The 27,970-nt window shown below is 31.6% G+C and overlaps 1 protein-coding gene across 1 annotated transcript in view; it reads right to left on the bottom strand.

Annotated features, from left to right (window-relative positions):
• Positions 1-1,004: 1,004 nt before the first annotated feature.
• The window catches only part of LOC148283606 (uncharacterized), a 251,422-nt gene continuing 224,456 nt past the window's right edge, over positions 1,005-27,970 (bottom strand). The window contains exon 4 of the mRNA XM_088243574.1: positions 1,005-2,343. Within this exon, the coding sequence (XP_088099700.1) occupies positions 1,447-2,343 (897 nt within the window). The 3' untranslated portion in view covers positions 1,005-1,446. The remainder of the gene's footprint in view (positions 2,344-27,970) is intronic.

The raw sequence follows: 27,970 nt of genomic DNA, 5'->3' as shown, positions 1-27,970 counted from the left end.
TTCTCAAAAATGTTTTCGCTCTTTGTTGCAATAAATTGAGATAAAATGGTTTTTAATAAAAACGAACTACTTTGAACGACGTCTCTAGTTCTTCCGAATAAACCATAAGAGAGTGGTGACAGATTTCCGGTTTACGGTAAGTCAACAGACCAGTCAGCAGAATTCATCGAGAAGACGAGAAGGAAGAGAACTTGAGACGTCTTTAACGCTGAGAAACTTTAGTGCTGATAATTCGATACATCATTTTTTTTTTAAATAGGCTTAGTAATAATCTATTCACAAATAATGATAAAAAAAAAAAACTGAACTTTCTTATTGTAGCGTATCTTGATCATTTGTGTTACACGGAAGGTAAGGCGATCAGTCTTTCGCTTCAAGAACTCAACTACGAAACATTGCAGTGTCGAACCACATTCAATTTCACGTCCTGCCAGGAATCGAGCCCAGAACCTCAAGAATGGTAGGCGAATGCGTCAACTACTATGCAACGAAGCGAATTTATCTTCACTCAATTTTCCTTTCCGAGTGTGTCTCAGTGAAAATCAAGTTGTGATAGAGTGGAGTTCGAACTTCAGACCTTTGATTACTATGTCCGCAACCTACCACAGTACTACAACCCGGCTCACAGATAGCTATATCCGATTTAGTATATTTCTGCTGGCGTGATATACATATTTAGTATCTACGCATTACTATAAATTGTTATTTTATTTATAAAGTACACCTGTTTGATTTTTAAATGTCAATGTTTACCCAAATCAATATGCAGCGAGGGATCATTTATTTCTTGATAGTCAAATATTGATATCAATCTTGGTAAATAAATTGAAAAGCAAGATTGCATGTGCTCTAATATTTAATAAAAATAAATCATCTCGTTTCGAAGTGGTCGCGGTCTCTTAGAATTTATTGTATTTTTATTATTTGTTTTGTTAATGATGTTTGCAGATGTATAAAATAAGGCAATGAATAATAATGTTACCATAAAATTTATCAAAAAAATATTTCTTTTTGGTTTTTTTTTACAAGCCATTAAGTAAAATTATAAAACAAAATACCCTAAAAAATAAAGTAAAATAACACAAGAACATATAAACAATAATACATAATATGTTAAAAAAATACATGTATGCATTAGAAACAGTTAACCTTATACAAAAATAATATCAGAAACAAATTACACTTTTTTCTTGCGTGAAAAAAAAATCAATAAAAAAACAGAAAACAGCTATTAAACTTAACTAAAAATTAAGAATATAATTTTCAACGACTGCTTTTTTTATTATACAATGATGAAGTATTTCTAGATTAAAGATACTAAAACTTATAATACGTAAAAAGTTATATTCGCATAGAAAATAATTGTCATATACTTTTAGAAGAATTAAGTTTAAGCAGGGAAGGAATATTTTTTTACTAAATTGAAATGTTTAATAAAGTATTTGTTTACCTTGCAAAAAAAGCAGCTGCAGCAGAGGCTTGTGCCGCATTTCCCGGGTGACCGTTGACGCGATAGGAGAATTGCGACTCGGAGTAGACTCCGGCCTGAGGGGCCAGATGGCTCTGCACCACCACAGGGCTAGCCTCCTTCGGCAGTCCCTTCCTGAACACGGCCTGGCTGGACACCACACCGGGGTTCGCTTCACTGCCTCTACCGAAACCTAAATCACCACGCTTGGACAAACTGACACTCTGGTTGGAGAACTTGACGAGGCTGGCAGCTGTCTCCCGCCCGCGAGGCTGCGGACGGATGTGATGGTACTTGGGGGAATAGCACTCCAGAGCCGCCTGCCCCTGGTTCCCGTTTAGCGCAGAGCCCTTCGCAACGAACTCGACGGAGTTCTGCTTGTGACAGTTCACCCTCGCATTGTTCTGAAGATTTTTATATCTCTCACTGTCATCTTTTTGAACGTTCTGATTAATTTTATACCGGTCGGAATATTGATATTCTTCCAGCTTAATTTGATTGTACCTCTGTTTGTCTAAATCACTTTGTACGTTGTTAGTTTTGAACTTTTCGCCTTCGTCTGTTTTGATGGACCTGTTGTTTACGTGATCGATCCAGGGTTCGGGGCCGCGTGGGCCGCGGAGTACTGGGCGGTGCGACATAGCGACACGGCCGTCCGCTGCGGCGGTTCGCGCGCTACTGACAGGCGGCGCGGGAGGGTCTTCCCTCTGAGAGCCTTTCCCGCCCCGAGCTTCGGAAGAAGATAACTTTGGTTTGGAACTGAATGACATCTTGGGTAGTTTAGATTGCATTAAGTTGATCTTCTTTTTTTTTGCTGTAGCGGCCATGATGTTGAAGTAGCCATCGCGGTCCATGCGAGGGGTCACCATTTTCAACTGGAAAATAAAAACAATCGGTTACGTAAAACTTTTAAATTTCTTTTTCTTCACAAAATAATACATTTTTACTCGTTATCTAAATCGTTTTTTTTAGAGTTTCTTTATCGCCCGTCGCTTTTCGCGTTTGATGGCTCCATAAAATGAAGCTGTTAAATAGAAGTCCGATCAAAATCTTTAGTACCTACCTACCTACTAACTTACAATAGTATAATCTGGACTGAGGACCGGGAGGTCGGTGGAGATTAAACAATAAAATTTACAATTCCGTCAGTAAAATCAAGGCCAGGAGAGAGGCTGTAAACTAGCCCAATTTAATTTTGCCAAATGACTGACGCGTGGCTAATTCCCTTTGATTGAGTTTCCTAATTCATTAGTCCTCACTGAGTCTTACAGTACAAACAACGTTTGTTATTTCTTTGCTGAATTAATCCCTTACTGTTATTTAATTAAATAAGTTTCTGTTACCTTCATCATGTTTATACATAACATAAAATCAAATATATTATTTATTTGTTTAAACGCTTTATATACCTACATATACAGTTTACATACATATACGGGCATGTGCGGGCATATTGCTTTCAGACAATTTCTTCCTACCTACCCAAACCGTTCCATTTGAGAAAAATCAGTGGTTCATGAACAAATTGTTGTTTTCCTAATAATTTTATTACAGAACAAAATATCGATTAACATTTGTATTTTTTAAGAAGTTTAAGTTGACTTAATATCTACACTATACTATGAAGAGAGGAGGAGGTAAAAAGAAAAGGAAAGATGGAGGAAAAAGGCAAAACTTAAATATCCAGGATGTGACATTTTAGCGGTGAATGAGTATTGAAAGGGTATCATGTACATTTTTCATAAAATATATAACCCTCGAATACACAGAACACATAAAAAAACGCAAATCATTGAATAGTTAAACTAGGAAATGTTAAATTAATATTTAATCAGACCTATTTAGGAAAAAAACGAAATCACAAAATTTTATTTTATTTAAACAAAGGGTTAAGACATATGTGTTAATCAACTTATAAATTAAATTAACAAATAACAACAGGAATGGAGAAAATTTTAGAGATGGAGTATGGAAGTCTAGGCATTTACAGGGCCTATGACCTGTCATTGGGTGGTTTGTGTGGCCACTTTACACGTTGTGTAACAATGTTATCAGAGCACACATAAGGAAATTTTTATGTGTGCCCTTCTTCGTGATTCCAAATAAAAAAAACATATTTATTTTTTTAACATTTTAAATTTCATGCATTGCATTGACATGTACGTATTTTTTTTTTTATCGTAAGCATAGAGGGTAGTTGAGCGTGAGACAACACGATATTAATTTAAAGCCAGAATTGAGACGCATCGATTACCTAAAAAAACTCACCTAAATACGCTAAAACCTTTTCAAAACACTATATTTTATCGTCTGCATGAATCCCGAATTTCAATAATTTATGTTGGGCGCTAATGAAATACAAAATATTTTTTTTAGCATATATAAATTATACATTGATTACTTTCAGGAATAATTAGTTATTAGGTGTAATTTTTTAAAACAATTATTGACAATATTTTGAGTTTGTCCAAATTTTTGTAGACAAGGACTGGACTCAACTCCCTGGGGAGCTGTTTATATTAACATATTACAACAGAGATGAAGAACATTTAAGAAGAGGTAATATAGAATTCTAGGCATCTACAGGGCTTATGACCTGTCAATGGCTGGTTTAAGTGGCCACTTTACACACTGTGTAACATTCACCATTCTGCCTATATTTGAAAATCTTTATTCCTTCAATTCTTTCATCTGGTGATGTTTGTGAAGTTAAAGAGCTGAAACCTTTATTTATGCAGGTGAGATTCATCTAATTGAATTATTTCACCTACATACTAGGCAACGCCTGAAAATTTTATTTTTTCAATTTCTATACTTCTTCATGGACCAGGTAATTTATCAACAATATTTTGAGTTTGTCCAAATTTTTGTAGACAAGGACTGGATTCAACTCCCTGGTGAGCTGCTGTGAAAGGTTTCAAGCAAGCCTTCGGTATAATTTTGGTGCCTATTTCGAAAATTACGAAACAATCGACGAAAGCATATGAAGATGTTACAATTTACATCCTTCTCTTGCAATTTCCCAAAAAGTTGATTATTAAAGTTGAGTCATTTTCGTCCTAAAGGTGCGATGGGTACTCGTTATACATTATGTAAGAGACATTTTAGTGGCTCTCGATTTGAAATGGAGTAAAAGTAAATATAAATACAAACGCTATTGGACTAACTTTAGGAACGTGAAAAAAATTACGTTAAATTTATTATGGTTTATTTTATGTGTATATTTATGTATTTACCTTTTTTACATAATGTAAATTGAACATTGGCGGGCTTATTGCTAAATGGCATTTTTTTCCAACCAACCAATAAAATAAAAGTTTCAATCATATAATTCAAGTAACATAACATACTAAATAGAAAATAAAAATAAAATAAGCTAATCTTATCTCTTATTTTAAATCAATCATCATCATCATTCCCTGTCCGCAACTAATGGCGCATAAGGTGATAATATCGGTGCACCAATCGCAGCGTATCTTGATCAGTTTTTTTGTTACATGAAGATTAGATGGTCAGTCTTACGCTTTAGGTACTATTCCAGGGACAATAAAATATTCTGGTGTGACAACACCCTTTTAAATAAATATTCCATATCAACCATGTTGGAAACCGACTCCGAGACCTCTTGCTTGGTAGGCAAACGCACTGACCATTACACCACGAGGCCGGCTAATACTTAATGGGAAAAATGAATAAAGAGGAAAGAGGAAAGGAGGAGAGATTAAGGAAGAGAAAAAGAAGCATGTTTACTTTAATACTCGGACTTCCGGCTATCCCTGTCCATTTTAAAAAGTTGATCCCAAATAGATTTTGGCGAGAAAGTTTTTAGAAATATTTACAAATAGAACGGTGGTATAATTCTAGAGGATGAATAGTCTATTCATACCAAATCATGCAACACTTCGGAGGACATAAAATATTGAAATAATTGAAAATTGATTTATATTTTGTCGGGTGTACGAGAATAGGGTATAAATCATCTACAGGGTGAACATAATTGCGCCGTCCAGGGCTAAGACCGAGTCCCGTCCCGTAGCAAGCTCATACGTTCAATGTCATCCTGAATAATTCAGAGCATTTTGCTGCACCCGGTTCAATAGGCCACTGTGGGCGTTGTGTTCTTTATTCGAAACGTTCGCGGGAACGTTTGGATTGGATGGTAAATTTGTAATGCGTTATGGCGGGATATTTGAATAGAATAAACTGGAGCGGAATTCGGGGCGAGAATTGGGAATAATTTCAATTTTCACAAAACTACAGCTATCTTATGATATATTTCGTGACCACATGTGGATAACATCTTAATAAATAATATGTTTTATTATTTTTCGGAAATATTTTTTCGGTTTAAATAAAAACAAAAAAAAATCATCAAAACTAATTGCAGCGTACCCATTGTATTTAGTCATATTTTTTATTTAAAACAAAAGGCATTTGATATTACAGTAACTTTATAAATATTTAGTTTGTAATATAAAGTATAATAATATGAACTATCTCAATTTAATATTGTTTTTGTAAAAGATCAACTATGTTTTCAAATCTGGCTAATCTTTAAAGGGGAAAACAGAAAAATTTTATTTCCTTAATGAATCCCTTGTAAAAATGACGAAGTTAAGTGTTTTTATAATTATTTCTAATATGTTTTTATACCCGGTCAATCGAACTAAGTCAATTAAAAAATAATAAAAAATATCGTATTATCAGCTTAATTATTGTTTTTCTACATTATTCTTATTTTAAGATTCTTTTAATATAACCGATGGGAAAAGATGAACTTCTGTTTTCTCTACTGGAATAAATGTATGTATGTACTATACGTAAGATTAGTTTTTATATTTTTTTATTTTCTTTTTCTTATTACTTCATTTAATTTTTTTAATACTTTTGTGTAAAATATGTGTCTGATACAAGTTCTCGTCAGAGAATTCTGCAAATTGTTGTGTTGGCTTCCTGGAAACTGGAAATGTATTACACCACCATCGTTGGTTTATTCGGAAGAACCTGTGACGTAGTTAAAAGTTGCCCATTTTTATTATACCTAATTCTTTTTAATCATTTTTACATTAATTTTCGAGAAACTTCACCATTTAATTATAAGCTCAATTTTTTACCGCGCGTAAGAAAACATTTTGTCTATCCAATTTCCCGTAGTACTGAACTTCTTCGTTGTGTCTGAAAGATTAAAGTCTTATGGCATCTTATAAGAAACACAATGATTTTGTCATTTAACGTAGCAATAGTATTTTTTCATAAATAGGTAATAAAATAACAGGGTCGTGGTCCCGTGGTAGTGTTGCGGATTCTCGATTCCAACACCACTACCACAACTTAATTCACATTTTTCAATACATATTTGTTAATAACTCGTTAAATATGACCCCAATGAAAGAACTATTTGGTGAATCATGTATCGTCGGCCTAACTTGTAAAACTAGTAAGTCCCAAACATACTTTTGTTCGGGGGAAAGTAAAAATCGTTTTTACTTCAGTAACGAATGTCAACAATGTTTTATATATATTTTTTAAATAATGTTTATAATTAAGTTAATAAACACTTTACGAACACAAACTTTACACACATAGATTATTTAAAGTCCTAAAAGAACATCAAAATATCATTTTTGACCATTTGTGGACATTCATCATCATCATCATCATCAGCCGTCTCTTGTCCAATGTTGAACATAGGCCTCCCCCTTTAGTCTCCATATTTTCCTATCCTGAGCCAACCGCATCCAACCACTTCCTGCAACTCGTCTTATGTCACCAGACCACCTTGTCTGAGGCCTGCCGACACTTCTTCTACCCGTTCTGGGTCGCCATTCCAGGACTTTTTTGGTCCATCTAGAGTATGTGATTCTGGCTATATGACCAGCCCAACTCCATTTCTGGTCGGCAGCCCTATGAACCACATCGGTGATTTTTGTTCTTGCTCTAATCCATGTATTGGTTTTTCTGTCTCTCAACGAAATACCCAGCATTCTCCTTTCCATGGCTCTCTGTGTCACTGCTAATTTGTGTAAATTTTTTTTCGTAAACACAAAAGTTTCACAGCCATATGTCAGTACAGGGAGAACACAAGCATCAAAAAGTTTCTTCTTTAAGTAATGTGAATACTTCGGAGATTTTAGGATAAATGAGAGCTTACCAAAGGCGGCCCATGCTAAACCTCGCCTTCTTTCTATTTCTACCTCTTGATTATCTTTGCCGAGCTTTATTTCATGTCCTAAGTATATATAACCATCAATTTTTTCAATTATTTCTCCATTTACTAAGATGTTACATGATTGGTTTGTATTACTCATTACTTTAGTTTTTGAAGCATTCATTTTCAAGCCTATTTTCAGGGATGCTGTATTAACTTCGTTTATCATGTTTTCGAGTTCTTTCTCATCTTTAGCAAATAGGACTATATCATCTGCAAATCTGAGATTGCTAATGAGTTCGCCGTTGATGTTAATACCCTTGTCGTTTCAGTCATGAGTTTTGAAGACATCTTCCAGAGCTAGTGTAAATAATTTTGGGGATATTGTATCACCCTGTCTTACTCCTCTTCTTATGCGGAACTTTTCGCTTGGTTAATGGAGCTGTACAATAGAGGTGGCATTATTATATATGTTTTTGAGGAGTTCTGAGTACCTGTGATCCACTCTACAATTATCTAAACCTTTCATTACTGCCCATATCTCTACAGAATCAAAAGCTTTCTCAAAATCAATGAATGCTAGTTGTAGTGACATTTTGTATTCATTATATTTCTGGATGATATTTTTCAGGGTCTGTATATGATCGTTCGTGCTGTAACCTCTCCTAAATCCTGCCTGTTCTACCGGTTGGTATGCGTCTAGTTTATTAGAGAGTCTATTATTAATTATTTTTGTGAACAGCTTGTACAAGTGAGATAACAAACTAATAGGTCGATAATTTTCCAACTTCTTATGGTCACTTTTTTTGTAAAGGAGAATTATCTTTGCGTTGTACCATTCTTCTGGTATACGTTCTTCTTCCAGACATTTATTTAATAGAGTCACAACTGCTTGTTGAAGAATTTCTCCCCCACATTTTATGGTTTCGATAGCTATACCATCAGAGCAAGGGGTTTTTTTGTTTTTCATCTGTCTCATGGCATGTTGGACTTCTTCCCATGTTATATTAGGAATGTCTTCTGATCCGATATTGTTAATTCCAATCTTACCAAGCGGGGACATTACCACTATATAATAAGGTTTTAGGCGTATATATTGTTGTTGTATATTTAGTTATAAAGGTGCTAAACTTGCTTTGTTTCTTTGTTGTTTTCAATATGTGATATTTGCTAAATGTTAATACTATTTATGTCCCGAATTGAGTTTTTGTGACTCCTGGGAATGTAATTCAACGTATTTTACTTGTAAAATACTTTGTGTTTTATGATTTATATATAATAAAAAAATAATATGTAAATAAGTTAGGGTGACGTTGTAAGTTTTTTGATTTATTTATTTGATTTTTTTAGTAATTGGCGTATTTGCTTCACTTGTTTGAGGTCCCGAGTTCGATTCCAGCTAAGGTTCACGTGAAATGTTTGCTTTTTAAGTTGTTTATTCCAACAGCAATTCACAATCGGCCGAACACGTCCCGTAGGACTTTGTGCTATTGGATGATTCCAGAAATGTGATGCTAAATGATTTGACAGGGGTCATGTGACCAACGTGAAATGCGGTCCTGATGGCAATTTTACGAATTTTGACTTTTTCATCAGTTTTCCCGGCTCTTTATAAAAGCTACAGGTGAATAGTGGGCTTTAAAATAAGGAAATATCACATACTACGATTACCGATAAAAATATAAGAAATGCATTTAGAATAATTAATTGTATTTTTTAAATCAATACGGATATTGTAGATAATGTTTTTATACATAAATGTAAAAAATAAATTTAAAAAAAAATATGTTAGCAGAAAAACGCGACGTGTTTGGCCTTGGTTGTTGTGACGTCAAGATTCATGAAATTTTTCTACACAAATTTCAATGGCAGGAACAAATAAACATGAATCGTGGGCGTGGCCATTGGAATGACCGTTTTTGCGGGAATTAAAAATTACAAATTTAAAAGCATTTTTATGCTTAGTACTAATTAGCAAAAAATGTAATTTTTCACTGAAAAGTATTTCATAGACCTTTATTACTAAAATTTAAAAACGTGATAATTCCCTATTCCTCCATTGGAATATTTTACTATCCCTGGGATTTTATTTAAAAGTGAACATTAGTCTTTAATTTTAACTACAAAGTAAAATTAAGTTTTCTGTAGGAAAAATATTATATATTTACAGTTAATTTTTTTAAACATTTTCAACTATAGGTTATTCACAAAGATGCTTTTAATTTTTAAACAAATATGCACATCTTCGTGCATATATATCAATTTATTACATTATTACTTTTTAAGGAATAAGCCTTAATTTACAGGCTTGTTAGCAGGAAGGATAGAGGGGATATGGAAGGAGGTAATAACTTTGTACCGTCTCTGTATGTACCGATAAAGATAGCGTTTGTAGTCGCAGCCCTGAACTAGTACCGGAAGCGTTAGACTGATCACCTTACATTCATGTAACAATTAAGTAATAAAAACATCTACATGAACGAAATCAAATTGTCAATGTTGTACAGTGTGAAAAGTGGCTAATTAATTCAGACAATTATAGACGGGCCTAAACTTCCATATTGCTTTCTCTAAAATGTTCTCATCTTTGGTTGTAATATGTAAAGTAACGTGATACTTTCAGCTTTCAATTTGATGAAATGGTCGGGTAAAGAAATTCAATTTATGTTTATCTCTGAAATCGACAAACGTACATAAGTCACAAGCGGAGTAAAACAAACAATTGACTTTAATCTATTGTGAAAACTATTGGCAAAGCAATCTTCAGTGTTCTATGGGAGCAACAATTGACCACTGTACTCTATGTACTAACCCCGGCCCTGTTTCCTGTCCCATGTTCTCACACAGATACGGACTGGAACTCTCGATATTTATAAGGAGAGGCAGAAGGCTAGCGAGCACGCGTGACTTAGGTATTTTACAAGATAGACAATAACACGTTTTTCGTAAGTAGATGTATCAACAATACTTCAACGATGCGACGTCCTTCCGGCTCCGATGAAACATTTGTTTAAGGACCATGTTTGCGATCGACAGAAAACAATATTATTTCACTCAGTTCACTCCATAAAAATTTATATGAAAATCTTTACTATATACCAGTAGTTACGCCCACAGTATACCTTGTATGCCCTTTTCGCGCCCTTAGAAGAGAAGTTTTCATTTTGAAAAATAATTATAATTGAAAATTAAAATTTGAAAAAAAAACGAGGTTTGGAAAACAACTTTTCTATTATTTTTTATTTGAGCCCAGACCCATTATAAAAGTTAATTGATTCAATGACAGAAGTTAAATAATTATTGCTTTTAAAGTGATATTTTTTAACCAAACATTTTTTTTTTCATTTTGACGAGTTCACAACAATTAAAATTAAAACTTTTTTTTGTTGTAAACAACAAATGACTCATAATATTACAATAAAACGTGTAAATATTTTCTGTTCTTTTCTTTATTATAACTTGTTTTGGTGCAAATGGCCCTTGAATATATTTCGTGTCGTTTTAAATAATAATAGCCTGTAATGAGTTCATACAAAACTGAGACTCAGCGTCCAATAAAAAAAAATTACGGTACCTTACCTTACCTTATTTTATAAAATCTTTTTTAAACACATATATTTCTACTTTTGATTAAATTCTAAAAAAAACATTTGGTATATAAAATGACACCTTTACACGCGAGGACGGACGCATAAGAATTGGCCGATGACAAAAAAGCCTGAAGGCCATTCGTGAACGGCAGATGCACCTGCTAAAGAGTGAATGTTTAAGTGTGTAAGTGTATTTTTGTTAAATATAATATTGCCCAGTAAAGACATACTTTTAGTTTATTAGAATTAAATGATGACCATGGTTTCGAATATTTGTGTAGAACAAAAAGAAAGAGTAAGTAATATAATACGTAGGTTAATAACTACGTCTAGTTAACTTCAAAATCAGCATTTTTAAGTTACCGGCTAAAAACGTATATTTGTACCTTCCTCCATGAATGCCATAAATAGGAAAGTCCTGATTCATTAAAATTCTATTTTGATGATTTCAATACATGACTTGTATATTTATGGCATTCATGTACGAGGTTAAAAAAATATATTTTTACTTTGTAACTCACAAATGCTGAATTAGAAGTTTGTAGTAATTACCCCGTGATATATGGTACCAACTTGTAAGGATGTTAAAATTGCTGAAACTAATAATTAAATGAGCTTAAAACAAAACCTTTCTGCTAAGGTGTAAAAGCACTACAATAAGTTATATTGATGGTGAAAAATGTAGTTTTGTGTGAAAATAAAGTGTTATTGTTTTTTGACATTGAACAGCAATAAAAAAACCATGTAATTTTAATCGTAGACATGATATATATTTTTTTGAAATTGATTTTTCACTAACTACTAAAGCTACTAATAAAAAAATATTTTTTCAAAACAGTTATTCTTCCGTACAGCTAAAATCATTTTTAAACTAAAACATTTGTAAAAAAAAACTAGTCAGGATATGAAATTAACTATTTCGAAAAATAACAGTAAAAATGTGCGTGGGCAAAACCAAGGCTACCCCATTCCTCCTTCTTAATAAGTCAGGATACGTGAAATTGTTTCTTAAATGACCATTTAGAAAGCAGCAGTTGCTTGTATTACATTTTTTGTCCACGCTGCTTTAAACTAAAAATTTAGAAACTGTTTCACAAAACTATTTAATTTGTAAAACGGTAACTGTTAAAGCTACTGCTTTTAAATAATCGAAAAACCCATCACTATCAACCACTAGCATTATGACATTCAAAATTCAATTTATCGTGTCATTAGTTGTTTATATGTGAATTTTCTTTATTACTAATTGCATAATAAAAGTAAGTCTTTTTTTATAGTTCTTTTTCTTGCGAAAGTGAAAATATTAATAAATTAGTTTGAATTTAAGAAAAAGGCTCCGCCCCTTTGTTTGGCAAAACCACTATGTATACATGTATTGACAACGTCTTCCATTGAAGACATACATACCAGGAACCAATAATACACTCCGGTCCACTTAAACGAAATGTTTCTTCAAATAGGGATAACAAACTTCAAATACTTATACCCTATGATTTATTTTTTACATAAAGTAGAAACGCAATTGATATACCTGCATACGTTTAACAAAACAATTTTTTTTTATAAAGTTCACGTATTTATCAATTTATTTTCAAAAGATTTCGCCATACATATTTTTGTTTAATTTTTTTTTGTCAATTTTTGACAAGAAACTCCTTTATAAATAATATTACAGTACCTACACAACTATTTACTGACTTTTCATTTTCTACCGGTTTTTAGACATATCTGTCCGTTCGTCAGGACTTTCACTACATTTACATTTACTAAAATACGTATTCACAAAAAAAAAAAATTAAGTACACTATTTTAAGGAATTCGTCAACAACCGCCACCGCATCATCTCTAAACATGTATTTAATTATTATTTAGTGGTTTTTGAAGAATCAGTACTTGGATATTAGGAAAACAAGGGGTCCGGATAACTATAAACCACCTGATTGGTTAATTTTAATGTCAAAAAGTGGGGTATATTTAAATTATTTATTAATCTTTTCTCGCTAAGCATGAAAAAAATCACATATGATCCGATAGGAAGGACAAAACGACCCCAACACCTGCTTGTAGCGTCACGAAAGTAAAACGCTGGATGTATTTACGATCGTGCAATAATTTATTTATGTGTTCGCGTGCACATTTTGTACTCATTCGTGTATTTTATTAATTTTTGTTAACTCGCCGAATGTTAATGTACAATAGCGTCAAATCGACCGTCGTATTATCTTTGTTTTTTTATTTATTTCTGTATTAAGTGATTTGAAAATTTAAACACAAAAAATGCTTATTTTGCTATTTTCAAGATTACAAAAAAATATGAAAAAATTAGCTCTTATATTACTCAAGTTATCCAATCAAAATGTATCTGTGGGGGATTCGACTCCCCCTTTTTGATCCGACTAGGTTAAAGATAACATTATTATTTAAGGGTTTTTGAATATAAAATACCTTCATGCTTTTTTAATTTTAATCTTTTGTTACTAGCACGCGTACTTTTTTCCCCGTATCTTTATTAAAACATAAAAAAAGACTTTTATTTTGTCCAAATATGCACTCGGATATGTAAGTATCAAATGTTTCGGTAGATATTCTATTTTTTCAATTTGTCAGATGATTGCTTAATTGATACTATTTTATGTGTAAAAAAACAATGTTTTAGTGATTATAACAACTTTAAGAAAGAGTAAATAGTCAAATCATTCATGACCAAACAAATATAACAATTCAACTAGATTTAAGACAAGAAAAAGATGACCAAGAAGAGATCAGCACGATTAAATAAATAAAAACTTCAAGTATGGTCTTGAATCGAAATTGACAAGTTATGTGCACTATTTCAAAGAATAAAAAAATAAATATAAATATCCTCTGAGCTTACCTCTTCGTTGGTTCATTAAGTGTGAATATTTTTTTATTCAAATAAAAACTGCGTAAGCCTGAACCTCGCCGGTACTATCTTATTCTATATTAATTACTCAAACACCAGATGACTTAGCACATCATAATATGGTATTTAACTTTTTTTTGTATGGATTTTTTTTCAGACCAAAGAAATAAAATACATGGATAGTTAAAAAATACATAGAATCAAAATATATTGATATTGATAGTTCTGAAATCCCTTTGAGAATATAATAATTATTATAAAGGAACAATGATTTTTGATAGAAGAAAAAAATGTTTCTGCGCAAAACTCACATTTTTACCGTAAATAGCTTTCTGGGGTTCAAATATAATTCTTATAAGTGACATTTCTTTGGTGACAAGTTGTTCAGGAAAGCAAGATCCGATTACGAATCCATTTGGAAGGTTGGTAAGGCCTTACCGTTGGCAAGTTGGGTAAACGGTAAATCCTTAGCAACAGTAATCCGTTCAACTGTTCCGGTAAAATTTTTCACGGGTCATCGGCGTTCTTATTTCCGATTTATTTATTTAGAAGATACAAGTTGCTGCCGGATGGAACGTGTCCTATCGGAGATCCGTAGACTTATGTTCAAAATTGTTTATTGTATCGAAACAAGTAAAGTGTATCGCAGCGGACTCTACCGTTTCAAATCAAGTTTTCGACTGATGTACATACAATAAAATATAGGTACCTACCTGTGTAAGTTGATAGATATAACAATTTCCTTTACCAACTCTGTATTATATTTTCTTTACTAACCTTGTACAATTTGTGGAAACCTATTATTGGTGCTGAGTTTATGCAATATCATCATCATTCACTTTCTACACCTAATGGTGCATAGGACACTGCATTTCTGTTACATGATCAGTCTTACGCTTCGGGTGCCAATCCAGGGAATACGAAATATTCTAGCGTGAAAACACCCTTTTCAAGAAGTTTATTTATGCAATATGCAATATAAATAACAGATGTTGTTTACTATAAATAAGTATGTGAAACTGTTTGTTTCCCAAATTAGAAACAAACCTGATTGTTACATGCAATGTATGAGAGTGATAGAGAAAGCTAAACCATTCAATTTACTGCAATAGAAAATACATTTTCATTTCGTAATATAGTTTTGAATTTTATCTGTCACTCCTTTTAAACAAACATTGTACAAAGGTTTATGTTTCCATGGAATTTTATTTTCCCAGTGGTATAAAACCTCATTTATTATTTTTTTTATCTCCGAATGTCATGCATTGGAATTTATTAATGATATTTAAAAAACTAGTTATACAAAATCATTTTTTTCCCAATCGAAATACTTGAATTTCATTAATAGTAAAACGAAAAAAAAATTAAAAAGGTGATTTGTAAGTAGCAAAAACCATGGGTCTTGTCATTCTTGTACATGCTAAGCAAATGTGAAGCAGTGCAAAGGGGAATGACGTACAGATTTGAATTCGTTGTGAAACGGCATAGACATTTGGCCTTTTTTACCGTACGACTCGTTTTGCACGTCAATATTGACGCGACATGACAAAAGAAGAACGCTCGCTGCCCCTTCTCCCTTCTCCGTGCCGTTCGATATATTTTTTAAAACCACCAATAATTGTATGAAGCATCATCATTAACAAATTATACCTCAAGTTCACGAAATATATTATATTTCTGATGTACAAATAGTACCGATTTCCGTTTTAATTGTACAATTTATCATAAATTATTCGATTAGGGTTCGAGTATCAACACGGTTAACATGGAATATTTATTTTAAAAGGATCTGAAGCGTGAGATTGATCATCTTACTTTCATGTCATTAAACAATGATCGAGATACGCTGCAAAAACTGTACCAATGCAGTTCCTTATGCACCATTGGGTGCGGAACGGGAATGATGATACTTTGTAATATTTTTATTACATGAGTAAAACAACTGTTAATGTTTCTAACATCATCTTCATTATAATCATCTATCTGTTTCCGTACCGAATGATGCACAGGGCACTGCATTAGTAAACCGACAGCGGCGTTTTTTTTGTTACATGAAGACAAGATAAAAACCTTAAAATAAGATATTCTAGCGTTAACACATATTTTACAATATATATTTTACATCGACCATATCGGGAAACGAACCCACGACTTGTATGGTAGGCAAACGCGCTGACTACGAGGCGGACCAAATGAAATGAATCAACGAAATATTGAATAACGGGTAGATTTTTAATCATCGTAATCCTGTTATCGCCACTGTGACGTCATCTTCTGGCGTTTGTGGAAGCTGGACGGGGATTAGGGATTAACATTTGAATGAGATAAGTTTACAACGAGACCAGATGCGGTCTGTCATCTCATTCATCTTGAATCTAGTGGCCAGATTTTCAAACCAACTTCTTGAAAAGCTTTTTAACTATGTAGCATCCGCAATTAACGAAGTCATAATTTCAGATTCAGATGCTTTGTGAATTAAAAATTGAAAAAAATATTACAGCTTCAAAAATTTTTATTATAATTTAATTGATGTTCCTTTTTTAAATCAATAATATAAAAATCTTTTACGAGTTTGCCTACCTATATACATAGTGTTCTTTTATATCGTGGTCCAAACGCGATTTATTTTTTAACAATGAAGAAGTTCAGTGCTACGGAAAATTGGATATAAAAATGGTTTTCTTACACACGGTAAAAGTTAAAGCATTTAATTTTACGGCAAACATTCTCTAAAATGTGTGAAAAAAAAAAAAGTTTTTAATAAAAATGAAATACTTATTATTTTATTACAAGAGTCTTTACTTAATAAAATTCCTAACATATGTTATTACAATATTAATACTTTTTATAAAATACTTCTTATGAATATAAACATGAAGTATTAAGACACTCCGTATTTATTTTCCAATTCACTAGATTTATACGAAATCTTATGGAATGAATTTATAAAATAAATAAACATATGGTATTTGTCCCGGTAAACTATTAAATATTCGTTTGTCATCGGGTGCTCAGATACGAGTTTTTATGAAGTATCAAACAAAAGAGTACAGACATAATATTGTACACTAAAAGAATATTGAACATATATTTATTATGATTGTTATGCTTTGAAAAAATGAAAAGTAGAAGGAAGAAAGAAAAAACTTATAAAGACCAAAAAAAATAGTTACAATATTTATGAAAAATTAAAAAATATATTGTTTTTTTTTAATTTTTCACAAATATTGTAACTATTTTTGTTGGCCTTTATAAGTTTTTTTCTTTCTTCCTTATACTTTTCATGTAATCATATTAAAGAATAAACATATGTACTTTAATACATTTGAAAATGTAAAAATAGTGGGTTTTCATAAATGCAACCAAAACAAGATAAAAAATTAAACAAAATAAATAAAAAAATTATATTTATATCTACTAAACAAAAATCAAAGCCACCCATTAAAATTAAGATATTAAATATGTAAATAAAATAAGAAAAGAAAAGGTTAAAAAGGAAATAGTAAAAATGTATTTAACGAGATATAAAAATACTAAGTTTTTTAAGTAAAGATTTAACATAAATAATAAATTAGTATAAAAACGTTTTGTCTTCTTACCACTTTCTTAGTAAAAATATAATTTTACTTTAACTTTAACACGTTTTTAAGTTAAGTGGCAGCATATTATAGATTTTTGGAACAATATACAATCCAACGTACGCTGTCCATATTTATTTTTAAATTTCGGTCCAACTAGACCATCAACAGTCACAAGTTGTGAATTATCAAATCAGTTATAGCCGTGTTTTGATTAATTTTTGGTTTCCGGTTAGCCATTTTATCAAGTCTTACTTTGATTACTAAATGTTTTAAAAGGGAACATAATTTTCCTGAATGTACAAGAAAATACATTTTAATTTCTCTTCTTTAAAGTAGTCAAATTTGAGTTACTCGGTGATGGATTGCCATCGATGATATACAAAAAAAAGACATTAAAAATATGTTTGAGATGGGCAAATGAAAATATAGACATTTACTAGGCTTATGACCCTACTATGGCTGGTTTGATCACTTTACACACTCTGTAATAATTTCAATACTGCTAGATATCAATATCCATGTTTAAACACTCATTGCTTACAAATTTTTAATTCTGCCAACAAACATACCAGTCTTGATCTCTTTGATAAAAAATTGTCTTCATTTAAACGATCACTGAATCAAATTCAATTTTAAACACCTCTCTATCGCTTCCACTCCCACCAAGTCTTCTATATACCATTGAGTCTTTCTACCTTTTTATAATAATTTTCCATGTATAAATATGTCCTTAAAAATGCCCATTGGGCGTATATATAAATAAATATATAGAACAGCGGACAGATTTTTGGATGCAATGAATAACTGGTCCAAACATAAACAGAAGTCACAAAGTGTTATCTTAAAGAACAGTTTAATGCGGAGAACGGCTTGAGACTTGAGATCCAAACATTTCATAACAATATGGATTGACTTAGAAATTCACTTAGCAGTAGAGTTTAATAAGAGGATTAGATATTACGACAAAAAGTGGTTAATTGATCAAGTTTTAATTATTAACAATACAAAGAGTCTGTCCAAATTTTCGTAGACAAGGACTGGATTCAACCCACTGGGGAGTTACTAAAATTAAAATATTAGAAAAGAGATGCAGAACATTAAGAACAGGTATTTACAAAGCTTATGACAAGTCATTGGCTGGTTTAAATGGCCACTTTATACACTGTAACAGTTACCATTATCTTTAATTCCTCCATCAGATGATTTATGCGAAGTAAAAGAACTGAAACCTTTATTGATGTAGGTGAGATTCATCTGACTGAATTATTTCACCTATAAACAAGGAGGCGCAAAAGCTGTCACCCGATGTTCTTTGACTGTCATTTTTTTTATGAATGAAAAATTTTGTTTCTGCTTTTGAATTGTGTTTATTTTATTTTATTTTATCTTATGAACATAAACGGCAAATCTGCCTTTTACAAACATTTATAATATTAACATATTTGGCTTATTGTTTTTTTTTTTTAAACATGTATTTCCTTATACCCAAGATTTATATAAAAAAAAAATTAAACCAAAAATTATACAAGATTTATATTTAAAAAATTAACCTAGAAAATATACAGCATATTCAGTAGAAAGTTCAAATAATAAAACATTCTACAGTAAAACAACAAGAAAATCATAAGTACTGTTTCACACAACTAGGCAAAGTAAACAAAAAACTGTATATATATATATATATATATATATTATGAAATGAATGAATAAATAAATATTATTACCATTCACCATCTTTGAAAAAGTTCAAAAGGTTTGTTCTATAGGAACAATTCCCTACACTAAATATATCAGATACGTGGGAATATTTATTGCCGAGTTCATGAAGTCTATTTAATACGGCATTACAAGAATACACTGTCCGTGAATTGTTGCTACAAAACGGTGGCACCTGTCTAGTCATTCTTCCAGGCACCCTGAAGTTGATGAGAGATAATAGTTCAGGGCAATCCCATATTGAATTTACAATTTTGAATAAATTTAAAAGGTCTATAATTTTTCTTCTGTCGTTAAGTTGTAACAAATTTAATGTTTTTAGTAAAAAATCGTTATTTAAAAATTCATGGCTGATTCTTAGTTAAAAATGTATATACCGTAAAAAAATTTTTTGGACTCTTTCAAGAGAATTTTGGTGACAGTTGTAATAAGGAGTCCATATTTTAGAGTTATACTCTAACTGGCTTCTCATTAATGAAGTATACATCAACTTCAAAGTTCCTATGTTTTTGAATTCCTTAGTCACACGTTACATGAAGCCTAACATTTTTAGAGATTTACTTGTTATATTATTTATGTGCCTAATAAAGGATAATTTTTGATCAAAAACGATACCCAGGTCACGCACCTCAGAAGTTGAGCCTAATTGCATATTACCCATCAAATAATCTTTTTACCGTTTATTTGATATCTTCACTTTTTTCCATTAAGTTAAGAAAGTGATATCGGTCAAGGGGCCACCGCCAGAATTGATGATCATACGAGCCCGATTTATGGAATTTTTCTTCACTCTTTCCAGAACCTCTGGCTCTAGGTTCTCACATTTTTAACGGATATTCTGAGTCTGAGAGTCTGACACTCGTTAACTTTTAGAAAAACCACAAAAAGTATTTTATTTAGTATTTTGAATTTTTTATTTTCTCTCTATCTATCCTCGCCTCTGTTGTATACACCATGATTTGGTCTGACACCCGTTTTATATATCCGAATTATGTTTCCAATAATCATGTGTTCATTGTACTATACGACATTTCTTAGGCATCCAGATGTTTACTAACTGAGATGGATATGTTCTCATCATCACTATGGCAGCATCATCTGCATGGCATGTGATGTTTATGACCTTATCTCCCTTAGTAGATTCACTACTTTTTTTTTATTCTTAAAAGCGTTTTTGGCTTATATATTGTTGTGCTATATTTAGTTATAAAGGTGCTAAACTGGCTTTGTTTCTTTCTTGTTCTCAATATGTGTTATTTTCTAAAAGTTAATATTATCTATGTCCCGAATTGAGTTGTTGTAACTTCTGCGAATGTAATTCATCGTATTATACTTGTAAAATACTTTATTTTATATGATTTATAAATAAAAAATATTTATTTTCTTAAAGTCAAGAACGGTTCAATCGAGTGATCTTGCTGGCCAGTGCAAATCACTAAAACGAGAGATTAAGCCACCCGAAAATACAGCCTTCAGAATATTGGTTGTGGCTCGTGCAGTATGCGCCGTTGATCCATCCTGTTAGAAACACATGATCATCAATCCCAAAATTCTCTGTAAAGACCGCCGATTGATGCTAAATTACGTGGCACGTCGACTGGTCGATAGTACGGGATTCTCTGCGACATCTTCAGCCACAGCCGGGATATGCTCAGCAGAACGGCTGCTCGGGGGCCGCGGCCGGCCAGACCTGGCAGCGTCTTATGTTGTCCCATACACTTCTAGGTGAGCGGCTAAACGCCGACCGAGAAATCTGCGCCTAAATTCACGCTGCGCCAACAACGCCACGTACGAATTATTCCGCAAAAAAATCGAAAAAAATTTTCCGCGTTCTTGGAGGAGTACAGCGATTCATGTCTTGTTGATGTGTATTTTGTATATGTTTACTTTACAAATGTCAAAGCAGAACTAACATTTGCCGCAATTTGCAAAAGTTATGACATCTTCCGATAGGGTGATGACTTTTGCGCCATCTTATACAAGCGAAGCCTGATTTTTTTTTTCAATTTTTATACTTCTTCTGGGATCAGTTAGTTATATTGAGCTATCATTTTAAAAACAGGATGAAACTATGACCAATATTTTGTAAATGTACGTGATGTACTAAAAGTACCATTTTGTCATAGAATTAACATTAATTCTACAATTGTCTCTATGCTGTTTACTTTTAACTCTCGCTTCGAGCTTTAGAGCTTAAATAACTACTAGATAACTAGATAGTGGAGTTACCAAGAAGAATAGGGCTACGTTAGGCTGCTTTCGGCAAACTAAACTATATTTTTTTAAATAAAAATGTCCCTATATGCTTAAAAAGACAAGGATATGAATCGTGCATATTGCCGGTGACAACATACGGACTAGAAACCAAGTCTGTAAGCACTAAATAAATAGTCCAGATCTTTTCTTGATGTCCCTTATGTTTTTCAATGCTTATTTACTTCTTTTTTTAAATGTTTTGAACTATTCTTTTATTGTAATATTCAAACCCTATAAATTGTATACATGGACAATAGGGTGGGTCGATATTTTTTTTTTCCGAATTTTGAAATGAAAGGGGTCTAAAAAGTTGCCTTTTGGATTACTCGGGATGCAAAAAATATATAAAAAAATATTTGATACTACTTTTGGCCCTCAACCAGAGCTTGAAGTTTTCGAAAAAGTCAATTTTTTGCCCTAAACCGGCTGTCATTTCGTATTCAAGTAAGAAAATCAGTCTAATTAAATTGTATAATCTGCATTTAATCTTATTATATAAGCATCCAAGGGCGTGAGTTGCACTTTGTTTAGTAATAAATTGGTAGCATTGTTTTAATGTGCCATTGTTTTCGTCAATTTTAGTCAGGCGCTCAACGGAATGAGTTCCGCGGAGTGTAAATTTTTTGCATTTCAGTAGTTTTAAAACGTGTTTGAATTGTAATGTGATTAAGTTATATCTTTACGAACAAAAAATAATTTTATCAATATAGATAATTAAAAAATGTTCAGACAGTTATAAACTTCAAACTTCTGTTGAGGGCCAAACGTAGTATAGAATATTTTTTCAAATAATGTTTAATTTCAATGCGAGCCAAAAGACAACTTTTTAGACCCCTTTCACTTTGATATCTAAAAAAGAAAATCATCGGCCCACTCTAATGGACAATGTCCGTTAGTAAATAAATATTTAAAACAATGATCTAATATTTCTGTTTATTATAAATGCTAGGTATTCCCTGTTTAATGGATCATTGGTTATATTGACATTTAAGATGACATTTTCGATAACAAACAAGCCGTAATATTTGACGAATCAATGCCGTAAAACTTCTTCGAAGGGAAATTGACAAGACTCGAGTGTCACGGGTAAGTAATAGCTAAAAACGAGTGGGCGGATTAATGATCTTGGTATTTTAATATTTGTTTTAACACCGTAAGTGTTTTTTCTCGTAAGCGTGAGCTAAAAGTAAACAGCACAGAGACAATCGTAGAATTAATGTTTTTCGCAAACAAAACCTAGTGCTTAACATATTTGTTTAAAAATATTAGCATTCTAATGAAGTACATTTATAAAAACATCAAATTGATTTTCAAAGCGGTTTTATTCCAATGAACATTTGTAATGTTCAAGGACTATAATATTTATTATTTAACTAGAGTATTTGTAAGTATTATCAGCACCTTTTTTTCCTTGGTTTTAAAAATAATTGATTACTCATTTAAAATTTGACTACACATTTTTATCGATTGTTGCGCGGTATGATCGATAATTCTGAAATTATGATGAGCATTGGTTTGTATGTTCCTGATAATTATCTAAGACAGCTCAGCATAGATTGTTTCATAATCCGATATTCAGGACAAACCTGCCTATGGTTATGCCTGTTGGAAGGGCTACCGCTATGCTGAACAACATCGCTCTGGATATTGATCTGTTCCATGTATCCGAAGGGGTTTTCCGGAGCAGGATTTTTCAGCTACTTTGACATGAGTCTCTTTCGTGTATTTTTTTTTCTTTTTTATAATATGTACGTATTGAATATATTTTTCTAATTTATATGTTTTATTTAAAATAAATTCATTTAATTTAATTGAATTGAATTGAAAAATAGGTTATTGGCGGAAACATAATAAGGTGCCTCCTATTCCACACTTTATAATATTCTTGATTTTGCTCGGCTGCTGATAGGATAGAAATGTTTTCCTGTTTGATTTTAGAGCTTAAATTACTACTAGATATTAAAAAGTATTGACGAATGAATATATTTTATTATTAATAATAAAACAAAAAAAAATATATGAATGACATATTATACTCCCAGGAATTATAAAAAAAAATTACTTTGGACAATACATAAAAAAAATCATTTTTGTGACAATACATGATATCAGTCAATAACACTAAAAATAAAAAGAAAACATAATACTAGAAGCATAAAATACAATATTACACACTGTTAATAGAAGTTTTATTTATGACTTTCGATTGGTCATTAAAATGCTTAAATCCATAATCAAAGTATGAAATATCTCTTTCCGAATAAATGCGAGAAAAAAAAAATTCGCTGCAATTATTTTTACCGTGAATTCAAAATAAATCAGTTCAAAGATTATTTTATTCGATCTTATTTTTATTATATACAAGCGGACCCGACAGACGTTGTCCTGCCTGAACGTTAACTTGCCTGCTATTAGCTGGTTGAACAAAAATTTTTTTCGTAATTAATTACACGCGTTATTTATTTTGGATTTTTTTAAGCTATTTATATTTTTTTATAGTTTGTTTTTTTTGTTTTATCTCCATGTGCAATTTACTAAGAAGCCTCATTGTGCTCAAATTATCATCGTGCGAAAATCACTACTCTTGTGTCACAATCTACGGAGAATAAAAGTCAGACTACTTTTTACCATGAGCGTTTTTTTTGGTCCTAGCTTTAATTTTATTTCGTTATATTTTATTTCATTTGCACCTATATTTAGTTTAAAAAATGTTTGTACCATTGTTGAAATGGGCTGTATAAGTCCGTCAATAAATAAATAAATAAAGAAAAATAAAAGAAAAATGACTGTATCGTAAAAGCGTGCAAAAACTAATATAGGATAAAAGGAAAAATACTTTTCATTGATATGTAGGTACCCAAGTACTTGTTTATAATTGAATTCCAAAACCAAACATATGTAATATTCAAATATTGGATTTAATTACAAAGGTAGGTACCTTGTTTGTCGTTGAATTCCAAAACATGAAATAATAATTTTTCAATTAAATAATTATTTTTGCAAATGTCAAACTCTACGCTACTTACCGGCAGTGGTGCATTCTGTGTAAGAATCGGTTTTTCAAAAATGTCGGTAAACATTTTTTTATAAATACTAAAAATCCACTAAAAATATGTGAAAATGTAGAAATAAAGGAATTGTTAGGAAATTTATTATTTCAGTATCCATTGAAAATAATTGATGTCTGTAAACGTTAAAATTCAAACTCTTTTAATTTACAAAAATACAACATCCTCCAAATTTTTCAAAATATGCATTTCAGTCGAATGCAACCCTGGAAAATCGATGAAAACACATATGTGCTTGTAACTTTTTTTCTACTCAACATATTAAAGATGTTATTATTTGTAAACCTTGCGAACGTGAATTAAAATATTTTGCAAAAAACTGCACGTAATTCTGTCAAGCCATTTTCGAATTTTCGCGAGACACAACGCGGCGATTCATTTATATATATTAAGATCTTGTTGGTATTTTTTGGGACTTTAAATTTACGTATATTTTTTATTTGTCAAAACAGGTACAAAAGAGAAGTAAAAATGAAAATAAAAAGAATAACTCGCTAAATCACGAGACCGACTTGACAGCAGGTTTTTATTCTTTAACAGAGATAGATCCTATAAGTCAGTTACATAAATTTAAAAAGTTAATATAAAAACATTTAAAATGTATGTTTTCAAAAAAGTTAAAAATTTTCGGCATATCATTTTTTTTTTGCACCACAACAGGTCAGGAGGCCTAATTACAGTGGTAAATTATATCACAGAACACCCAGGCTTGAGAAAAATCACATTTTATTTTTTGTGTTCTCACCGGGAATCGAACCCGGAACCTTTCGTGTGTAAGTCAAGCGTCTTGACCACTACACCACGGAGGCCGCCGTATAATAGGTAAACCGTAAATTATCATCATCGTTACGAAGAATTGCTTTTATTTATGCTACAAAAAACAATTTACGCGTTCATACATACTTACAATTACCTACCTACTGTAATTTATTTTTTCTTCTTTCGCCATATCTAATCAGTATAAAAAAGAATATTATTAATGAACAGATAATACAATATATATTATTAACAGTTTCTAATACAAATACGAGCATTTCTCTATGAAATCTGTCATATAATTTTAATAGGAAAATTAATTCCGACATTCGCAGTGCATGTACATATCTACTTTTCATAATAAATTATTAATTTATAGACTCGCCTATATTTCTTAATTAACTATACTATAGCGTGAAATAGAGTCGTTGAATTTATCCAATTAAAATCCATTTATCTTGAGATTGCGTTGTAAATTCATATCTACTAGTAAAGTAGCTACATTATTACACGGTTTTGTATCAATTTATTGCGCAGGTAATCATTATGAGAAATTATATTTTAACATTTTCACAATACAAACTTGATGTAAATTAGTTATTTATGAGAATGTACTCTAATTCAAGCCAATAAAACAATAAATACGATTTATTCTCTATACTTAAAAATCGGCACAATATATTTTTATGGTTGCCTTTATTTGGAAGACCAATATTTTTTTAATGAACGGATATACATGTTTAAATTAAACGGTCGAATTTAAGTAGAAACTTTTTAATTACATGTTAATTTCTAATAAGGAATCCATTAACTGAATTGAAAATAAAAATTATATTACTCTTAAAGGCAAACTTCGCATCAAAAGGTCGTTTTTTTTTTTTGTCTGGGAATATAATGCATAGAATAATGTACCACCTGGTACATTTGAAAGGGCGAGATTGAGGGTCGATGAAATACTGGAAGGAGATAGATGTCCTGGCTGGCTTGGCTGAATGGACTGACTTAAGAACTGTGTAGCAGATTTTTTGGCAGCACGGAAAAGAGAGACCTTCGCCAGAGTGACCTCCAACGTTGAGGATACCTGACAGGGCACTTAAAAAAGAAAAAGAAATGCAAATCCAGGTGTCATTGTAAAAATAGAACGTGCATATTTTTATTTATCTACTCTACGGCTACTTGCAAGAGAAAATTAAGCGGCCTCATTGTGTACATACAGGTTAATGCGATTACCTGCCACTAAATAAATCAATTTTAAAAAACAAAACATGGAAAATCAATCCACCTTATGTAATTTTTCTATGCCTTGTTAATTTGGACAACCCGACTGAAATAGGGCATATAATAAGAAAATGTACTCGTTTAACATTTCCTTTTATTTAATATGAGCTGAACCCGGCAATGCTTTGCTATTGCTAGATTTGAGTACATACTCGTATTTATTGAATGAATACAATCTAAAATTTGTTATAAATTATTGTATTTAGTCCAAATTAAATATGTACGTATACATCAACGTTTCGCTATCCCATTTTCCGCACCTCAAAAGTCAACAGATTTTTTCATTTTATTTTGACTGAGTATAAGAATAAAATTTTCTGTATCAGTACGTCTTGTGTTTTTCAAAAATAGTTTGTAAACCGTGCGCTCAAAGACAACATATAAAACTGTGTGTAATTCTCATACTAAACCATTTTTGTAAAAACGAAACAATAGAGACACGCCAATAGTAAATATCTATAGTCTGTAAAAAAAATATTGCTCTACTGTCACAATCCATAGAGAAAATGCGGGAATACGTGTGTATAAAGAAAAGTCGGACCGCATTTCCTCTTAAAATTAAACATTTTTAAGTATATTCACAAAATTTTACTATATAATGTTTTTATGTAACTATAGACACAGGTTAGATGTCTGAAATTAAAATCATCTACCTATTAATACACAAAAACGAGCCCGGAACCCTCTAAAATTATGACAACTCATGCTCAAACGCTCAGTCCTGCCCGATGTGTATTTAGTCGTTCTTTAACCTCCAGCTGGGTTTCGACGTGAACTTGACATTTGATTCGAAACCAAAATGCTTAGTTGTGTCGTGAAAGCATGATAAAACCGTTCGGATAAACGAAAAATAGATGGTGTAACTTTTCATTGGTAAGTAGGTACCTAGGTCATGTTTATGATTGAATTCCAAAACTTAAAGTAATTCATTTTCAAATATTTCATTGAAATAAGTACTTACTTAGGTACTTGTTTATGGTTGAATTCCAAAACTGTAAATAATTCATTTTCAAATATAGAATTCTTTTTGCAAAAATGAAACTTTGCTATACTCACCAAAAAGGGTCCATTTCGTGTAAGAATTCGTTTTTCAAAAATGTATCAAATGTCAGTTAAAATTATCTAAGCATTACTAAAAATTCATTAAAAATAAATTAAAATACAGAAAGTAATCAATTTAGTATCCATTAAAAATAATTGTTGTTTGTAAACGTTAAAATACAAA

Source organism: Micrasema longulum, unplaced genomic scaffold, assembly GCF_059751315.1.
Source record: "Micrasema longulum isolate JH-2025_06_02 unplaced genomic scaffold, ASM5975131v1 h1tg000216l, whole genome shotgun sequence".
In the NCBI taxonomy this organism is placed as follows: domain Eukaryota; kingdom Metazoa; phylum Arthropoda; class Insecta; order Trichoptera; family Brachycentridae; genus Micrasema; species Micrasema longulum.
This window is presented reverse-complemented; position numbering and strand designations above follow the sequence as displayed.